The 20,979-nt window shown below is 38.6% G+C and overlaps 1 protein-coding gene across 7 annotated transcripts in view; it reads right to left on the bottom strand.

Annotated features, from left to right (window-relative positions):
- The window catches only part of ANKRD44 (ankyrin repeat domain 44), a 279,526-nt gene that overhangs the window by 8,620 nt on the left and 249,927 nt on the right, over positions 1–20,979 (bottom strand). For all 7 annotated transcript variants that reach the window (XM_081813918.1, XM_081813922.1, XM_081813923.1 and 4 more), the window contains exons 19-27: positions 20,063–20,150; positions 18,941–19,058; positions 17,293–17,509; positions 13,939–14,026; positions 6,350–6,433; positions 5,000–5,145; positions 4,467–4,549; positions 1,703–1,785; positions 656–747 (exon numbers count right to left, since the gene is read on the bottom strand). In XM_081813918.1, the coding sequence (XP_081670044.1) occupies positions 656–747; positions 1,703–1,785; positions 4,467–4,549; positions 5,000–5,145; positions 6,350–6,433; positions 13,939–14,026; positions 17,293–17,509; positions 18,941–19,058; positions 20,063–20,150 (999 nt within the window). The remainder of the gene's footprint in view (positions 1–655; positions 748–1,702; positions 1,786–4,466; positions 4,550–4,999; positions 5,146–6,349; positions 6,434–13,938; positions 14,027–17,292; positions 17,510–18,940; positions 19,059–20,062; positions 20,151–20,979) is intronic.

Raw genomic sequence — 20,979 nt, 5'->3', positions numbered from 1 at the left:
ATTGTGCTTAAAATGGTAGTTTCACACAATTCTGTTATTCATTAGCTTTCCAAATTTCTTCGGAAGCAGAGTAGAAAGCTTCTGTTCAGAGTTAGTTCATTTAGAAAAGGAAGGTTACATAGATCAGGAGAAGCTTTCAAGCCTAGAAAGTCATTAAAAAATTGTACTCATGTTCCCCAAATATCCATACTGAGAATATGAGTTTTGATCCCTTCTTTAAAAAAAAAAAAAAAAAAAAAAAAGGTTTGATCTCAGAATGAACTGAAATACAAAGACCTAGGTTTTCTTTGAGCCCTTGAGCATGCACTAATGACATGTATAGTCTCTAACTCTTCAGCGAATGCAGTTCGAATTCTGAATGCCTGTCTGCCAACTTTTCAGTGTGTCTGAAGCAGCTGAGCCACCACGCTGCAGAGTTAGAGACCAGCTGCTGGCGTTACATGCAGAATGGAAGGCACTGGTGGGCTACAGGTGGACTATGTTTTACAAAGACAGACAGGACAAATTATCCCCCATTTGATTTCGCACACACAGAAACTTCCAAGGGGGAGAGAATTCTTACTGCCTTTTTACTGAGCTCCTATCATTCTCATTTTCCTCTGGCTTCAGAGCACAGGGGAGGTACCTGCAGTAATTGCCTAGTTTTTCCACTTACCATTTTCATCCACAGCAAGTACACAGGCCCCTTTGGCCAACAACTCCTCAACTACCACCTTCAAGCCATTTCGTGCAGCAACATGGAGGGGTCTGAAAGAAGACAACACCCAGCGTCAACCATGATACATATTTGTGTGAGGAATGTGTCATCTGGGGGAGCTGCACTGCTAAAAGGAAGGAAATACTTAAGAATCTATAAGGAGTACATGAATATTTTTATATTCTTTTAATAAAAATATTTGTTGACCAGATCTTTTCCAGGTGCTAATGATCCAACTGTTCTTCCATGTTGGCCCAGATTTCTCTACAGATATGACAAATATTCTGCATCTCAAACAACCTCAATGACAACAGATAGGAAGTGAGAAAAAGAACGTAAGCTCAGTGTGTTTTCTAGAAGGCTCTTTACCCCTTGCTTTCTATTCCAGCATTTGAATCACTGTTTCACACAGTCCATCAACATGATTGGTGTTAATATCACCCATATATATTTGTCTTGAACCTCCTTGTTATTACTAAATGCACTAAATGATATTTTGTTGAATTTAGAATACCTTAAATGTCAAACCCAGTATATTCATTTCTGCTATATATTTCTTAAGAAACTTGACAGAAAAAAAATCCTAATATTCCTTTGTCCTTAAATGCATAGGTAATTTACTAAAATGGAAAACAAATCAGCTTTTAGGTCTTTCACGCTGAAGATTACACTGAATTATATTAAAATATAATTAAGACAAACTGCTTAGAAACTCTTCAAACATATTCTGGGAATGTGATTTATAAAGCTGTCATTTTCCAGTAAGAATACATAATGCTAATATTATATTACAAAATTGTATGACGGCATAACAAAATAAAGATTCTAACTAAAAGTGGTTAGCTCGGTCAGCATCTGTAGGTATGTGACTATAAACTTCGTGAAGGAGAAGGCAGGTCTGTGTCTTTCACTACTGTATTCTCCAGTGCATAGCACACTCTTAGAATTTGTTGAATAAATGACTATGAATCTGGGTCCAAATCAAACTTCAGAAGTCACACTTACGTCTGCAGTGCATTATTTTTTGCATTAATAAGGCTCTCGTCTTGTATCTTGTCAAGTATTAACAAGGCACATTTTTCATGACCCTAATAAAGAAAAAAAATGGTAAGAAACACGGGACAGAAACAGAGAAAAGCTCCTGAAAAATTACTTCATTGTGCTTTTAAATTTAAAATGAACATCATCTGCCCAAAAACATTTTTTTAATTAAAAAAAATCTTTTTTTAAGATTTTATTAATTTATTTGTCAGAGAAAGAGAGAGAGAGAGACAAAGCACAACCAGGGGGAGCAGGAGATAGAGGAAGAAGCAGGCCCCCTGCTGAACAAGGAGCCCGATGCAGGACTCGATCCCAGGACTGTCGGATCATGACCTGAGTCGAAGGCAGACACTTAACCGACTGAGCCACCCAGGTGTCCCTGCCTAAAAACATTTTTAAGGCAACTTTCTGAGTAATTCTTTTTTCTTCTAAATAGCAAATGGTTGAAGGACCCTAGACTCTCAAAGATTCTGGAGAAGGTCTATTAGGACTTGATTAATGTAAACCTGATCTAAAGTATTAATATTTCTAAGGCAACTGAAGCAGTAATGTTGAAAGAGCTGAAGCAGGTGCTAGCTCAGCAAGGTCAGCTGGCAGAGAGTAGAATTAGGAGCATCCTTTAAATCTGTCAACAATGTTTTTTAACATATGTCAAGTTCCATCTCCTTCCTCAAGCCTTCAATGACCACTTCACTGATCCATCTACCCTTGAAATTTCCGTTACATCTGTTATCGGTATCACTTATCACCATGTACTGCCTTACACTGGGAAGGGACTCTTTCAGGAAAGTTCATTCTTTTCTTCCTCAACCAGGGGAAGATATCCTTGTATCTTAAAAGAGATGGTTGATAATTAAAAAAAAAAAAAAAATCAACTGAAAAGTCAGAGACCCTTTCACGATTTCAGGCCTATGCTCTGTTAAGGGGTCATGGTTTCCTAAACGCTTGCTACTCAGTGTGGTCCACAGACCAGCAACATCAGCTTAACCTGGAAGTTAGAAACATTGAATCTCAGGCCCCACTTTAGACCAGCATTTTCACAAGAGCCTCTGATGATTCATTTGCACAATAAAGTTTGAAAAGCACTGCAATTCTCTTCATGAAAACACCACACTTTGAAATAAACTTCACGAAACAGAGCCCTTTCTGGGGTTTCCATGGGCTTCCCAGAGCAAGAAGTGAGAAACTGCAACCGCTGAAAGGAACAGTCAAAGCATCCGGTACGACAGACAACACCTTTAATACTGTCACCATGTTGAAATAAACCACCACTGGCGCTAACTGGAATCACCCTATAATGCCTTATAAGGGAGCCCCTGAAATGTAATTTCAGAAATGTCCATGGAGTTTTCATTCTCATGCACTGCTGGTGGAGTGTAAACGGTTGTGATCTTATTAGAGGCCCATTTGGGCTTAAAAATGTTCATAGCTTTAGACTCAATAATTTTACACTAAGGAATTTATCTTAAAGGAATGAGCAAGAATTCTTTAAAAAAAACTCTCTACAATTAGTAGCATCTATAGTAGCATATATTTGAAAACAAGCACATGTCTAACAATTGGGGATGAGTGGAATAAAGGATGGCACATTCCTAAGGTAGAAAACCACACATCTTCTAAAACACGATACAGGGGCGCCTGGGTGGCTCAGTCGTTAAGCGTCTGCCTTCGGCTCAGGTCATGATCCCAGAGTCCTGGGATCGAGCCCCGCATCGGGCTCCCTGCTCCGCAGGAAGCCTGCTTCTCCCTCTCCCACTCCCCCTGCTTGTGTTCCTGCTCTCGCTGTCTCTCTCTCTGTGTCAAATAAATAAATAAAATAAAAAAACTAAAATAAATAAATAAATAAAACACGATACAATTTGCTATCTAAAAGAAAGATATTCAAGGGGGGCCTGGGTGACTCAGTCGGTTAAGCATCGGACTCTTGATTTTGGCTCTGGTTATCATCTCATGGGCTCATAGGATTGAGCCCCGCATCAGGCTCTGTACTCAATGGGGCGTCTGCTTGAAGATTCTCTCCCTCTGCCCCTCCTCCCCACTCTCTCTCTCTCTGTCTGTCTAAAATAAACAAATAAATCTTTAAAAAAGATTCATAAGATATGATTCAGTAACAAAAGCAGGTTTTAAGCTTTTCAAACATTATGATCTCACTTTTGTAAAATTGTATATTTATTATTATGTATCATTGTCTTTTACAGAAGCAGGAATCTTGAGCTACATGTGAACATAATGCTACTAAAAAAACAAAAAAACAAAAAACCTCGAACACATTCCTTGCATTGAATTATGCACCAGAAAAAGAAGGGCCAAGGGTAGACATGCACATGAACACACTTATTTGCCTCAAAGGAGAGTATTTTTTTGGCTATGTTATTACAATGTCTTCAAATGGAACAAAATGAAAACAAGTGGACCTGTTTATATTTCAGAAGCCACATGACTAAGGTCCTAAGCTGTGTTTAAAGCCAAGTTGATGTGGTACTGCACCCCCTGGAGACAGACTGCATAAGAATGCAGGTGGCAAATGCCATGAAAAGCACATCCTCACCAACCCCTACATGGGTCTTGCCCTGTGCTTCTTCCCCTTCCATTCTGCTTACAGTTGACAACACCCTGGGAAAACGTACATCTTAATTAAGAGCCATGATACACACTTCTGAGATAGCATGTAAGTGGTATGAGTATGATTACAACACTAAGTAACACTGTTTCAAATTCATTTACATACTTTGCTACTAGCCAAATGTAAGGGTGTGTTCAAGTCTTTATCCTTTACAGTCAGATCAGCCTGGGCACTGTTCACCAAAACATCTATAGAAAAAGCCAAAAGAGAGTTACTTAGACGACAGGCTAACTCCAATAACACATTCAAATTAGTATGATGACATCATCATATTTGATGTTTTTAAAGAAAAAAGGAAAAATTTATTGCCATATTTTTCTATTGAAATCCAAGGTCTATAGATGTTCATTTTAATCGTCTTTGTAGTTTTGTTATTTCCAGCTCAAATAATTCTGTTGCTATATTCGGTCTCTAAATGTTGAGATTTTTCACTGCACAAAGATTGGTTCACTTTGACAAGGTCCACCAATCATCCAATAACAGGGGACTGAAGACAATTAGCAAGCAGAATCGATTGGCTTACATAAAATGTTGGCCTTTTTCACATGCATATACCAAGAGAATAACCGATTTCCCGGTTTTACGTTACTCCGGTGTGGGTTGGGCATGAGCGCGAAGCCCACCAGTCAAGCACGTACCCACGGCGCCCGCCTGCCCGTTCTCGGCAGCCATCATCAGCGCTGTTTTTCCTGAATTGTCTGCTGCGTTCACTTCAGCACTGTGTCTCAGAAGAAGCTGCAAGCACTCCACGTGATCAGCAAATGCTGCTGCGTGAAGGGGTGTCCTAATGATTTAAAACAAATAGGATTTTAGCTTCCTTTAAACGTAACACACGCTCTTTCTGTATACGCCTGAGAGACTTGGGCACAGTGTCATCTTAAGGATTTAAAACTTCTCAGTTTACAGAGATAACAATTAGGCCCTCTCTAAAGTCCATTTGGGATGGACACTGAACACTCCCTAGATTTGGAGGGGGTTTAAGTGGTGGCTCTGATAATAAAATTAGCATCTTTACTTACCCTTTGATGTTGAGTTCGAGTGACTTCTCATCTTTGATAAAGGTACTTTCAGAATTGGGGCGCCTGGCTGGCTCAGTCAGTACAGCTCATGACTCTTGAACTCAGGGTTGTGAGTTCGAGCCCCACACTGGGTGTAGAGATTACTTTAAAAAGACACTTTCAAAACTAAGCCTTAAATTTGTAGATAATTGGCTATTTAAATAATAAAAAAGCCCCCACTGTCTAATATGGGTAGTTGATTTTTCTAGGAGCACAATTTGTATTATTTATCAAAATTAAAAATTAAATCTAAAACTTCATCTCCTAGCATGTGAACAGATACATATATTATACTGTTCACTGAACCACTCTTTGAAATAGTAAAATATTAGAAACAACCTAAATGTTCTTCAATAGAAGGCAGGCTGATTAAGTGTCTATCCATTCAATGAAGTAATATCCAGCTTTAAAAAGAATATGGTAAATCTATATATTCTGGTATGAAAAGTTCTCCAAGATACACTAAAAGCAGAGCATTGCAATAGATTTCTCCCATTTGCATAAAAAGAACAAAAGCATATATCTTCATATATGTTTGTAGCTATGTACAGAAAATATTGGGGAAAATATAAAAATTTCAAAAGAATAGTTTAAGGTGGCTTTCCCGATAGAAGAGGCTGGGGCTTCTGGGCTAAGAGTAATTTCTCCTAATTATATACTCTTTATTATATTTAATTTTTAAAAGACATGCTTTTAGAGGTGCCTGGCTGGTTCAGTAGGTAGAGCATGCAACTCTTGATCTCAGGGTTGTGAGCTCGAGCCCCATGTTGGGTGTAGAGATTACTTAAACAGAATCACTTAAAAAAATAAAAACCATGCTTTTATGTTACTTTTTCAATTAAAAAATAATAAATGTTTGGCTATTTGCAACCACAAAGCAGAGACTAAGATTGATCAAGACATGAGGCATGACATCTTAGCATCACTTACCTGCCTTTGTCATCTCTGCAATTGACAATACTGGAATCTATGGCCCCCAGTAGCAATGATGCACAATTCTCATGATCATTTATTCTAAAGTGAAAATAGATTTTACATTTAAAAATTTTACATTTTTAAAAAATTATATATCCCTTCCTACTCCATCTTCCTATGCACTGTATATTTAACAATCTGACACATTTAAAAATGTCTGATGCAAATATCTGTGGTTTATGTTCTTGTTCAAATAATTCAAGAAGACAATTTAGGTCATACAAATAAACTTTACTTAACACTTCATGAGGCAGGCAGTCTTCACTCTCAAGAGTCTGAAGAACTGCTTGCTTCATGAAGTGTTAAGTAAAATTTCTATCACCTAATCTGTCTTCTTCAATCATCTGAACAGTTTTGGTGATGAGGGTGGGATTCAAAGCTGACTACTCAACAGCCTACAGGAGGAGACACAGAGATAAGGCACTTGCCGAACCCTCTGAGTTCACTGTTGCCAAGGGCTAAGGGTGAGTCACTCTTGGATTTGAGGTCTGTTCCCTTGTGTGCAACTCTCTAAGCTAAACAAACTTTATCCAAAACTTTTTAAAGGAAAGGGGTTTATTGAAGTTCCCAGAAAGATTCTGTGATCCAGGAAAGGCTCTGGGACAGCTATAGTGGGAGTCCACAGCAGGTAGCAGCCTCTAAAAGACTAACAGGGACCTTGAAGTAAGTCCACAGCATTAACCACTGGGAGACTTGCAGAAATAAATTAAGACAAAAATACAGACCGTTTTGACCAATGGCACATTAATATCTACGTAGGCGTGAACTGGACATTTAAAAGCCATTAGGGCATCCACCATTGTAAAGAAAGCTTGTGGAGAGTAACAGATCTATTGTTAATGAGAATCTCAGAAGCCAAAGCCACAAAATTGATGGGCATAGGTTCAGCACTCAAAAGCCGCTAGAGTACTCATCACATAAATCTAAGACTCTTGTAATAGGATAAGTTGGTTATGGAACAGGTTTGATTGACACTAGGTCACTCACCAACCTCAACAAAATTTCCATGCAACAAGGTACACTGTAAAACACCACACAAATCACAAACCCAGTGGCACATCTCTCTTAGGTACTAATTTGGCTCTGAGAGACTCAACGCTTAGCTAAAGAAACTTGAGATCCTCAAGTTTCAAAGAATTGAGCACTCTGCCTTCCAGCACAGTTGCTTATTTTCTGTCTACAAACTGTGATCCTAGATGCTATAGATACCTACAAAAATGGCAAAATATTACTTAGACAACCCAGAATTACAATGGCCAGCATGGGGAATGTTCTAGTTAGATAAGATCGTTCATTTAAGGAGTACACTTGAAAGCAAGGGTTCCCAAATCAACAAACAGAATGGGATACCTATTTTAATTGGTGTGCAGAAGCTTCCAAAAAGCTTGAAGATTCCAAAAGGGCTTCATTGAAAGATTCATTGCCAAGGCTAATGAAAAATTAAAGACACAAGAGGTACCTAAAACTAAGACTGTAAGACTGATATGACTCCTACTACTGCCCTCTATCCTCCTTTACCTGAGTACTCAAGAATCTATTAATCCTCTATCTGAACTGCCTTCCCACCGTGAAGGGGGCTACAGGATCAGAAACAAGTCTTCAAAGTCAGTGGCCTTATTGCAGCAACTGCTACAAGGCCAGAAACCCAAAACAACACCTGGGCCCCCCCACCCCCCCGGCCACTGCACCATCATCAAAACACTGGCTCAGAAATCGGTGTCTCATTTGCAATCTATTAGGACATTGGCAAAAAGACTGTCCCAGAAGGTTTTGTGCAAATCCTCTGATAGCAGCTCAAATGCCCCCATATATATCCTCCAAGGAGGGCCCCTATACAGGCCCCTTCCAGTGTTGACGAGACACCAAAGGATTCTCCAATAAACTGCTACCAGTCATTCTAACAGTTAAGGGGAAGTAAAATTAAAATTAATGGAAAAATCTTGCCGAATTCTGGTAGATCCAGGGCAATACTCTCTACTTTAAACTCCATTCACTCCAGAGCCTGCAGATGGGACCTGGGAAAACCGGCATAAGCAGGCAAAGGGTGAGAATTCTTACTGGATTCACCTTTCCTGGTCTCTGTGGTGGCCGATCAAGGGGGAAAGGTATACTTTCATGTTGTCCCTTCCTTTCCAAATTCAAACTCTTGTGAATTTGGTTTTGAAGTATCCATTGGTTATTGATCCTTTTCTCTCCCAGGGACTGCTATTGCCTTCCTGTTTGTCCTAAATCCTTCTTTATTTTACCTATCTTTGGGAGGTAGCTCTGGATCTTGGGACAGTAGTATCTTTTGCACCATCTTTGGGGGCATCTTGCATTCATGGGTTGTTCAATATTGCCAGGAATAGTTACTGTTTGTCCTGGTTGAAACTTGACAAGATATTTGAAAGCCTTTTTTTTTTTTTTCTTTTTTAAAAGTAGCTTTATGGTTGGTCAAAAGCTGGCCAAATAGGAAGCTGATATTCAGAACCTAATAGTAACTTTCTTTAGGCCTTCCCAGTAAGCTAAAATGAAACTATGTACCTGGGGTGAGGGAATGGGGTGGGGGCATTCCAAATACAAACAGCTCTAAATCTAGAACAAAGGAATAATTTGATTTTTACCTTAGCTGAAGGAAGATGTCCTTGATATAAAGAAGCAAATTAAAGATAATGTAGTTGGATGAGTGGGACAGCCCCCCTTTTTTAAGGAATTAAAATCAACTCTCCTTGCCTTACAAATTGAGTTTTTATTTTTTATTCATTTTTTTAAAAGATTTTATTTATTTATTTGACAGAGAGAGACAGCACAAGCAGGGGGAGCGGCAGGCAGAGGGAGAGCAGGCTCCCCACTGAGCAGGGAGCCCGATGAGGGGATCATGACCTGAGCTAAAGGCAGACGCTTAACGACTAAGCCACCCAGGCGTCCCACAAATTGAGTTTTTAAAGAACAGAAAAAGCTCGCCTATCCTTTTTACCAATCCCCAAACCTCTCTTATTCATCTGAAAAGGCTTGTAGGTATTGTAAAATTCTTCTTGGAGGATTTTGCATTCCTTCCCTCTGCCTTTGAGATGTACCTGGTCTTCTCTAGGAACTAGTATCTAGGCCATTTCTTTGAGCACATTTCAGGGAGATAATTCTTATCAGAAAAAAGAAAAAAAAAGAACGACTATTTGGAAACTAGGGAAATAAAAAATCTTAAGTCTCTGATATGTGGAATTGTTGAATCTCTGTATTGTACACCTGAAATGAATATAACACTGTATGTTAACTAACTGGAATATAAATAAAAATTTAAAAAAAACTATATATTAACTATACTGTAATTTAAAAAAATTTGAAAATCTGAAGTTTTCTCAATTTTAGTAAAAAGTTTAAGCCATCTGAGCAGGTAACCTTAACTTATTCCATCTGCCAGAAACACAGTCTGGATCTGTGGTTGTTGTTGTTATTGCTGTTGTTGTTTAATAAACTAGTGAGTTTTGCATTATCATACCTGTTTAAAGGCTAAAATTTAAAAACAAAAGTTAGGGCGCCTGGGTGGCTCAGTTGGTTAAGCGACCGCCTTCAGCTCAGGTCATGATCCTGGAGTCCCGGGATTGAGTCCCGCATCGGACTCCCCGCTCTGCAGGGAGTCTACTTCTTCCTCTGAGCCCCCCCCTCTCATGCTCTGTCTCATTCTTTCTCTCTCAAATAAGTAAATAAAATCTTTAAAAATAAAATAAAAACAAAAGTTATTAAGATTTCTGTTCGTGTCCATCTATATCTGTATGTATATGTATGTACATTATGTTTTTTTCTATCTCCAGATGGTATTGCCAAAATTAATTGTAAAGAGCTCTATTTAATTGGCTTAATGAACATTAAGCACTTGGGGCGCCTGGGTAGCTCAGTCAGTTAAGTGTCCAACTCTTGGTTTTGGCTCAGGTCATGATCTCAGGGTTATGAGACTAAGCCCCTGTGTGGGCCTACTTAAGATTCTCTCTTTCCCTCTCTCTGTACCCCTCCCCAATAAATAAAAATAAAATAGTATAATAATAAAAAGAACATTAAGCACTTATATAAGCCAAGTATATTCTCAGAAATATAGCAACTAACCCAAATGTTTTTTGGGTTCACACGATCTGGGTTTATCTTTGGTAAACAAGGACTAGTTTTAGGTTGGTCAGTTTAATTAAAACAGGCACGTCTTCAGAGTTATCAGCATTTATAATGCAGACATAAAACTTTTATTCTACCTAGGTTTACTAAAAATCAAATAAGCTCATGTTATCACTGTTACAGAATTTGTCAGCCAGAAAGATAATTTAAGATGATGGTTAGCTGTTTCATATCTCATGAAATTTTCATGAGTGATCTAAACATAATCATTAAAAATAAGTAAATTAAATAGATGTAAGTAAGATAAAAGTTTATAAGTAAAGTTTTCAACAGTAATTATGCTTTATGGTATACTTAAAAATAGTTTCCAATATACATACAGATATAGATGGACACGAACCTGAAACCTTAGTTAAGCTGAGATACATTAAATGATGGATATTCATTGACTTCTAGATCATTTCCAATTAATATAAAACTCTGAAACATTATTACTGAACATAGATCTATCCACTTTTGGCTTCCTTTGACAGAGGAACTACAGATATTTGGCTCCATTAGTAAACATGTTTTGTACCACATTGAAATATGTATTATAAGGAAGAATATACTCCTAGAAATTATGAAATTTATTTATGAATTTGCCAATCCACAGAATGCTAATGTAACTGACAACCCACTATTGCTTACTTCTTAGTTTCCACTAGGAATTAAGGATTCTAGGGGTTAAGAATTTTAATCAATTAAAACTATTTACAAATAATAAGGGTGGGGCACCTGGGTGGCTCAACTGTTAAGCATCTGCCTTCAGCTCAGGTCATGATCCCAGGGTCCTGGGATTGAGCCCCGCATCGCATCGGGCTCCCTGCTAGGCAGGGAGCCTGCTTCTCCCTCTCCCACTCCCCCTGCTTGTGTTCCCTCTCTCGCTCTCTTTCTGTCAAATAAATAAATAAAATCTTTAAAAAAAAAAAAAGAAATAATAAGGGTGAAAGAAAATAACTGTAAGAAAAGTAGGTAATAAAAGTAGAATGTGTATTTTTTTTTGGAGAAGGAAAGTTATGAAAGACATGATTTTTGTTTGTTTTATTTTTTTGGTAAGAAAAAAGAGAAAGTAATTTTGTCCTAAAGTAAAATGACTGTTTTTTCTGGAATGTGAAAGAGGGAAAAATTAGGACAAAATCTGAATGGATATAAAAAGCTGTAAAAGGTCTGTGGAAAAGGAATCTTGGAAAAGGAATTCTCTGTGGTCAAGCTGGCTAAGATTGGAATGGATTTACTTAAGCTTTAAAAAAATGAGTTTTAATATCAAAAGTATACTAGTGCAAAATTAGAATTTGGTTTTCTCTCTGTTAAAGGAACAAAGGGTTTTTTTCTTAGATTACTGATCTGCTCTTAATAAGAAACTGTAAATAAAGGTTTTTGGGTTTTTTTTTTTTAACCTTTTAAGTAATCTTCCTGAAAAGCAGAGATTTCGTGTCTTACCAAAATAATTTACTGTGCTTTAGGCTATCTTTATCAAGTCTTTAATTACTTAAGAAAACCCAGTCTTCTTAGTATTAAAAGAGCTAAGGAGGTTTTTTGGTTTGTTTCTTAAGCCACTACTAACTTTCTGTATTTATCTTTATTAGCTATATCACTTTGGTTAAATGGATAACTAAGTACTGTTGCACAGTGACCTATGATCCTATTCGACTAGGTGTTTTAAAATCTTTTGATATTTTTGACAAATAAATAAATGCATAAGTTGGTCAACAGGCCAACTGGCTTAAAGAAGTATCCTCTCTTCGGGATTATTTCTTAACTTCTGTGAATCTAGTTGGTTTGGTTCATGGGGACCCTGGTTCAGGAATGTCCTGTAAACCTTAGGAATACTCTTACTATTAATAATTATCTTCCTGGTCTGTTGCTTCCTAGTCTGTTGTTCTCTCAAGGTTTTTTTTTTTTTTTAAATTAATTAATTAATTAATTAATTAATTTATTTATATTAACATATAATGTATTATTTGTTTCAGGGGTACCCGTCTGTGATTCTTCAGTCTTGCACAATACACAGCGCTCACTATAAGGGTTTTAGATGTGTGTATGCAGCCATAAGCCAGCTAACAAATGGTTTCCCTCCAACTGGAATGAAAACCTGACATTATCTCCTGTGAAACAGAGAGAGACCCAAAGAGACAATGGTAACTGAGAATAACTTGCAACATCACCTTTGCTCAAACCTCTTGGTTGGCCAGAGGTTGATCAAAGTGGGGAGGAAGAACTACCAAATCGATCCCACATGAACCTTTACTTGGTAGGTCAGGCACCACTGATCCCGGGAAACAACATAGCAAAAAAAACCCCTCAACTTTTAAGTTTCATGTTATTGTAAATGTTCCGTCTTCTCAGAGGTCAGACCATCTAGTTAACCAATTAATAATTACCAAGTTATATGGGTGATTGCCCCATTCCTATGATACCTCAAATAAGGCCAGATATGAAACCCTCGCTAATCAGATATTTTTATTCCTTCTCTTTCCTGTTTCCTATTTTTTATTCTGTAAAAACCTCCTGCTTTCTGCCTCACACTGTAGCTCTCTGAACTCTTGCAAGTGGACACTGTCTGCTTCATGAAGTGTAAAATAAAGTTTGTTTGGTTCTTTAATCATTGTGGATTAAATGCTGGAACCCCAGTATTTCTTCAGAACCCCTACATCCAGGAAGGAGTTTACTGTGCACCACTTATGCATCATGTTAGGTTTTGGGGGATACCAAAGTGACAAAGACATGGTTCCTTCAGATTTAAAATCACTCCTACCCTTTATTTCTTACTCTTTGCTTATTCATCCACTATACGCCTCCAATATCTTTCAGTCAAATGACCCAGCTGCATGTGAAGCCCAGAGACAATGCAAAGATAAAGCAGGTCCCAGGTGGCCATGTTCCCCCAGGCTGACCATGGAAGTCTGCTTTCAAGTCACTGTATTATCTAAACAATGGTTCATACTGTGAGATGGCAGCAAAAAGTACATTTATCAAAAAAGAACTTACAACATATGAAGAATGGAGAATTACAATATATAAAAAGTCTTCCTGCCATAAAATGTCTTTTCTAATCATCCATAGGCATATTGCTGTTAACCCCAATTTATTTTTAGAATTTGGTACACAAATGTGAGGTACATCTGGAGAGCTCTTCACCTGGGGTGTAACGTGCCTCTTAGTTACCCACGACCCTTCATGTAGTTTCCCTCAGGTGACATGTGAGCCACCGTGGAGCCTGGGCACTCCACAAAAAGCTCCTGGAAAATCATTAACACTAGGGACCACACTTTGCTATCAGACCCATTTGCCATTAGCAGCAAAGTGGAATATGTTGGTCTTACCTATAGTCTAAAAGCCTGTCCCTTCCCAGAGAGGCAATCTGTCTGTATGTAGTTAAAATGATTAAAGCAACACCATTAACTCCCAGCCTTTCTACTTACATTGCACAGTGCAGTGGAGTAAAGGGATTACCGATAAATTTGCGAAAACATTTTTGCTCCAAAAGTACCTCTATACAGTTTTCATTACCTGTAAGGAATCAAAAGAATTTAGAGAGTTTCCAAGAAAGAAATTTTGGTCAACACAATCTATTTTTGTTGTTGTTGTTGTTAAGTATTGAATTCTGGCTTGTGAATTTTCCTGAATCGGCTGAATGTTCATTCTCCGTGGAATAAACAAAATGCCAAAATGTCATTAACTATGCTCACAGGTGTTTTGAGACATAGTGAAACAGTGAAGGCCTTATGCTCTAGAGGAGAGAAAGAGATAAAGAAGGGACCTCATTTGCAAGTGGAATAGATTCAATATCATCCTCAGTTCTCAAGAAATAGATGCCTGACATAGATATGCCTCAGTTTGCCCATGTTTACAACAGGAAATTCTCCTTTCACCCACGTGAATAGGTTCACTTACAATTATGCAACCTAATTCAGGAAAAAAGAGGTGACTGATAGAAAACAGTATTTGAGATAATGCAGGTGAAAGGGCTTTGACTGTAAAATACTATGTAAGTGTTTAAAATGGCACCAAGGCCAGTTCCTGGCAAATAGTATGCACCCAATAAGTATTTTTTTAATAAGTAGATGAATGAATGTGAGGAATTATTTTCAACGACATGACAATGGTTTCTAAATCAACTGAATTTGGGTTGAGTAAGGCCTCAGCTCTGTCAGCTTGCTTGTTACATGACTTAGGCAACCCACTTGGGATCTGTGAGCCTCAGTTTCCCATATATAAAAAATCAGACTAGTAAAGGATGATGGAGTTTTCAGTTGATAAAGGACCTAAATGTGGTTTGTGAGACAATGTGCATTTGTCAGAGCAAGAAGGCAATGCTATTTGGCTTTGGAATATAGACTACGTCCTGAACCTCTTCTTAGATGAATTCAGTGCTGAATTAGAGTTCTGTTATGATCTATCCCAGAATTATGTAGATTGGATAATTTTAAGTATTAAAATACAAGTCAAACCTTTCTTGCACCTGTAGAGAGAAAAGGTGAAGCTGCTTTTAGGAGGATGTAGAAGCATATGAAGTAATGAATATAAAATCCCCTAACTTGATTCAAGTTATACTGTTCAGCTTTCTAACTACATCCAACCCTCACTCAAACAGTCCCAGACACTTCAGTCCCTCCAGTAGTATGAATCCCCCCAAAGGACCCCACTTAGGGCAGCATCTAAACCTACCATTCCTTGGAGACTATATGAATTCCAACCTAAGGTCTGTGTAGGGAGGACTGGGGACCCTTGCACAACTTTCGATATTCAAAGTGCTCAGTGGAGGGGAATCTGGGAAGATGGGAGCTTGAACCTTGGATCTGGAAGACTGTACTGGAAGGGTGATTACTTGGGAGAGGACTGATCCTCCTCCAGCTTGCACCCGAAGAGGCCTAAGAAGAGAGACCCACCACCCCCACTGTTCCACCCCACTCCAGGGGAGAGGATGCGGTCTGTTATCAGCACTCTGATTGTGTCTTCCCCTTCCTGTAGGTTTTCTAGCGCCAGAGAGCTCTCACAGCTTGACTCAGATGGTAGTTAGGGAGCTCTCATCCATTAGTAAGTGGGGGAAAAAAAAATCACAATCTGCCAACGGCAGGGAAGGAGTATAACCAAGCTGAACAAGGAGAAAACTTGGCTCTCACTGAAAAAAGGAGGATTATAATGAAAGGTCTGACACTGATATATGAGAGCACCCCAAAACCTTTCTGGTCCTAATAATTATAGTTTCTGAGTGAAAATTTTAATAGGAGAATTGAAAATGGAAAAATAAAATTATAGAAATCAAATAAGAAGTATATGGGAAATTATCCACATAAACTTGGCAGGGGGTGGGTGGGGAAGAGCTTCTTAAGCAAGACTGGAAACCTACATGCAACAACAACAAAAAATTTGACAGATTCAACTAATAAAAGTTCAAAATCTATGCATGGAAAAAGAGATCATAAACAAGGAACAAAGACAAATTATAGACGGAGAGAAAACATTTGCAGCACACATAACAAATGGAGGGTTCCTATTTCTAAGACAAGGTACTTCTACAAACATATGAGAAATGATAAACAACTCAATAGGAAAAAAATGGGCAACAGATGAAAAAGGCGTGTCCAGAAGAGGAAAAGGAAATGCAAATACATAAATAAATACACTATCAGAGAAACACAAATTGAAATAATGAGATACCTATCTCTTGCCCTTCAAACTGACAAAAATTTAAAAAAGATGGTATTGTCTTGGCTGGCAAGGGCTTAAGAAAATAGTACGTTTTATATACATGTCTGACGGAGTAATACATTTTTATACTCTTTTTGCAAAGTAATATGGTATAATCCACTAAAATTAAAAAAGTATACATTGCTCTCTTATCAATAATTTCACTTTTGGAAAGTTATCTGACAGAATTTAAGGTACCATAATATGAACACAAACACTGCAGCATTGTTTATAATTGGAAAAAAACCTGGAAACAATCTGAATGTTCATCAACAAGGCTCTGGTATGAATAAATAATAAATTCTGGTATACACACTCACATATGTGTATATCTATCCCACTGCATGCTATAAAATATACAACTATTAAAAGGATCAATGTACACAGATATATATTGACTCCTAAGAATATCTGCAATAGAAACTTATGTAAACAGTAACAAAAAAAGAAAGTTATATAATACTTGTTATATGATTCTAGTTTTCAAAAATAGATGCATACACAATTTGTATTTATTTAATACTCTCAAGGGAAAATTATGAAAGATACATACATCAGAATTACATCAGAAAGTAAATTTGGAAATGGAGACAATTTTACTTTAGGCAGCATCACCATTTTTGATATGTTACAAATAGTATGCATTTTCTTTTTCACTCAAATAAGTGAAACGAAAAATTTAAAATCTCCCAAATAACAAGTGCAACTAAATAGGGGATATAGGACATAAAAAGAAATGCCAAATCATGCATCTACTAGTAGCAATTGTGACAGATTATTACATCATATTTATTTGTTGTTAGCTGTATTATTTTAATTCCTTGTAGGATCTCAAACCCTGATTAAAATTAGTTATTTCAGTTCACCAAAGGTTCTGATTAAGAGTTACACGTTAGCGATTAACAAAAAGAGGGCATCATGATAGCCATGAAGGGAAAACTTAAAAAAAAAAGAGGGGGTATCATAGATGCAGAAAGATTGGAAACCATGGTTTACGACGTTACACTATGTTTTCACCTCCGCTGAGACCACAGTGGTGCCGGGCAGGAAATCTACTGGAATCAGTCAAACGACAATCAACTCACCATTGTAACAAGCCCAGTGCAGTGGCGTGTAGCCTTGGTTATCTTTGAAAGAACAATCCTCCTCAGAAAGTGCCATCTGGAGCAGCTCGCTCAGCCATGTGGCGTGGCCGCGAGCAGCCGCATAGTGCAGGGGGGTCCTCCCTCTGGAATCTTTACAGAGAATCGACACTTCTTGCTCCAGCAGCATTTGCACACATTCCTCATGGCCTGTCATAATCTGATGCATTGCAATTAGAAAGACAAAACACATCTCAGAAGGGCAGAGATGCAGGAAGCAAGGCGGTGGCTAAGTGAGGCTAGGCTCAGAGTGAGCGGACAGACGCCTGGGCCTTAGGGGAAACAGATTCTGCCCTGCGTCAGAGGACAGAGGTGGACAACCCCAGCAAGATTCATAACAGAGAAGTCTGTGAACGCACCAGCATTTTAGAAACATCTCTAGACTCTCCAAACAGAAACTTGAAGGGTCTCATGACAGAGCGGAAAACATGGGCTTTTAGAATCAGGAAGGTACAAGTGAACTCCTGGCTTCCCGCTTGTAAAACGTGGACAAATCTATCTGCCTCTCTGTGCCTCACTTTAACCACCTGGAAGTAGGAATAGTAATAATGACTCATAGGCTGTCGTGAGGCGTAATGAGACATGTAAGGGCACCCAGCCTGTGGCTCCGCCCACAGGAAGTATTCAAAAAATAAGAACTATGATTATGATATTGACCGCTTAGCGTTCTTCTTCTTCTCTTTTCTTTTTCATTTATCATAGTGTTCAGCATCGTTACCAAATAGCAATTTTATGATTTCTGTTTTTGTTTCATTTAGTTTGACATGCTTTAAAAAAATTTCAGCAGATGTATATGAAGACTCATCCACAGGATACATATTTCAGGTGGTGAATGGCCCAACATTTGTAATAAAGAACAATTAACATGGCTACTGAAAACTAGGTAATCATTGGAATAAATTATACCTCCTGCACACAATGGGGGATTAAAAAAATGGGGCGGAAAAATATTTAGGTAATTGGTTAATTTTATGCAATAAAAATATTGGAAAAAGGTCCTCGATCTACTTGGAGAAAAAAAGCAGTTTCTAAATAGCATCTTCAGTATTCTCTCTTTTTAAAATTCAAAACACATCCATATACAGCAAAAAAAGACTGGTGATACATACACCAAAAAGTAGTTATCTCCAGGGGGTAAGATTACCAGTGACTGTGACTTTCTTCTTTGAGCCTTAAAAAAAATTTTTTTTGCAAATTTTCTATGATGTGCGTATAATCACAAAACAGAACCAATTCTACCAACAGCAGGTGTTCATGTATCTATTATCACAATCTAACATGAAATCTGAAAAGCAGGACCTAAGAGTACCTGCCATTATTTTACCTTTGCAAAAGATTTTGTCATTTCTTTCTTTCTTTTTTGTCATCTCTATACTCGACGTGGGGCTCCAACTCATGACCCCAAGATCAAGAGTTGCATGCTCTACCGACTGAGCCAGCCAGGTACCCCTGTAATTTCTTTTTGACTGACTGAGATTAATTACTTATCTTAGGAAAACATTCTTTTTACTAAAACTTCATATGCGGGGGTGGAGGGGGAAACAAGCTCACTACAAAATTGCTTCACTAAAGCTGAGGAAGATGCACATACCCCTCTGTGTAAAGCTGTGCAGCCCATGAGGTCAACAGCATCTACATTGGCTTCCTTTTCAAGTAACAATGAAACAGCATCAATGTGTCCGTACGCTACTGCAAGCATCAGCGGGGTTCTAGGCAGAGAAATAAATCAGGCTTTAAAAAAGAAGATCAGGGAAAACAAACACCCATCACTTCCAGAGGGAGGACACCTCTCTCTTCTCTCTCTCAACAATTGCTTAATATTTTCTGAGCATCCCCAGTTTGCTAATATGATGCATGGAACAAGCCATCTCCATCCCTGGTCTCTAAAGGCCACCTGGAAGGGTGTCAATAGAATGATCAATACAATAAAATACAAATTGTTCATGTTGATCGCATCATTTTCAAAACTGTGTAGCATTCACCAAATAATCATTGAGCAGGGATAGGAGGCCTTCCTGCTCCTATCATTACAGCTCTACTTTATAGTTTTCTATGTTGAACTTCTGCTCAAGATTTTATTTGATCAAAGCTTCACTGCAGCAAAAAAAAGCCTGACAAGGCCAGAGGGAAAAAAAACAACAACAGAGTGTTGGGATCCGGGAAGTGAGGTTCTCGTTCTAACTCTGACAGTAACTCATGTATCTGGGATGAGTCCTGCTTTGTTTTTTGCGCTGCATTTCCTATTTGTAAGAGAAATTAGGTGGGGGGATGGGCTAACAGATGGAAAATACTTTGGAAAAACAAACTCAGAAATGATAAAAATACGAAGGATTTTTTTTTTTATGATAGAGATAACCTCTTGAGGTCTGTCCTACTGTCATAATTAATTTACAAAATGGGAATGCAGCAGCTTCAGAAGAGGGTAAAAGTGTATACAAAGAAGAAACAAAATGAAAGAAAGGCCAGGAATCATGGCCACAGACATAAAAAGTTGGCTCTTTGTTTCAAGATACGCCCCTTCCCATACTTCTCTTGGATATATACTCTAGCGCAAAGCCCCCTCCTTATTCTAGGGCTCTCATCTATGAATTTCACCCAAATATATACCCCAAACTAGAATTCAGCCATCAACCCTCCTAGCTGTTTAACAAAATTAACCAATTACCTGTTGTGATTGAAACGCCAACCCCAGGCCCAGTTTAAGAACACTTACTGTCCTTTGGCATCTTTCACATCAATTGCTTCCGGGTTGTCTGCAATTTCTAGTAATAGCCGCAAACACAGTGTGTGACCATTAATTACTGAAAAAGAAAATAATGGACATTCTTTTAACAGACCAGCACTACACAAATCGCTTCAAAGTAAAATTTATTTGGACTTCAAATCAGTCGTTTTCAATGCTGCTGACAGCTATCCCCAGGTTTCCAGTTCGTACTAGCTGCTGGGCACGATTTTGTGTTGTTCACCAATTCTTCTTCCCCTTTTTTCCCATCAGGGCACTTTGGTCCTCACCTAACTTTTTCCTGGCTCCTGTATTGAGAGTTTATTCCTGAAAAATGATGTCCTTTCTTACCTTCTCATTTGGGACTGATAACCTTTCCTGAATGTTCAGCTTAATCTTTGTGTTCTTCTAAGAGAGTCACCCAATTCTGTATAATCCCGTGTCCAGCCTGCCTCCAGCCCTTTTTAAAAGGAAGGATGGGAGAAGAGGCAAAACAGGGGAGCAGAACAGGATGGGAGGAGAGGAGGGAAGAGGGGAGCAGAGGAGAGGAGGAAGGGAGATGCAAACAGGTCCTGCCTTTTTTTTCTCCCAGTCACTACATTTGGAGGTAGACATTGGAGCAATAGTTCTGATTGATTAGCGGTGACTTGAAGCAAAACTTCACACCAGAAAGGTGTATGCAGGCCCTCGGCTTACTGCTCCTTGACTGACCAGCAGCTCCCAGGAGACTCACAGACGCACCCCCTGAGGCTGCAGGACAACTCTGCCCAGGAGCTCCTCAAACTACGGCCCACGGTTTCTCTGCTTTCCGGGGTCTCCTGTGGCTGCCACTTCCTGTCCCCTCCGGCCCCTCCGTTCTGTCCCTGGCCAAGCTGTGACTGGGGCACCCACCTTGCCCCTTCCCAGGC

This window comes from Leptonychotes weddellii, chromosome 3 (assembly GCF_054177405.1).
Source record: "Leptonychotes weddellii isolate Sample4059 chromosome 3, ASM5417740v2, whole genome shotgun sequence".
Taxonomy (NCBI): domain Eukaryota; kingdom Metazoa; phylum Chordata; class Mammalia; order Carnivora; family Phocidae; genus Leptonychotes; species Leptonychotes weddellii.
This window is presented reverse-complemented; position numbering and strand designations above follow the sequence as displayed.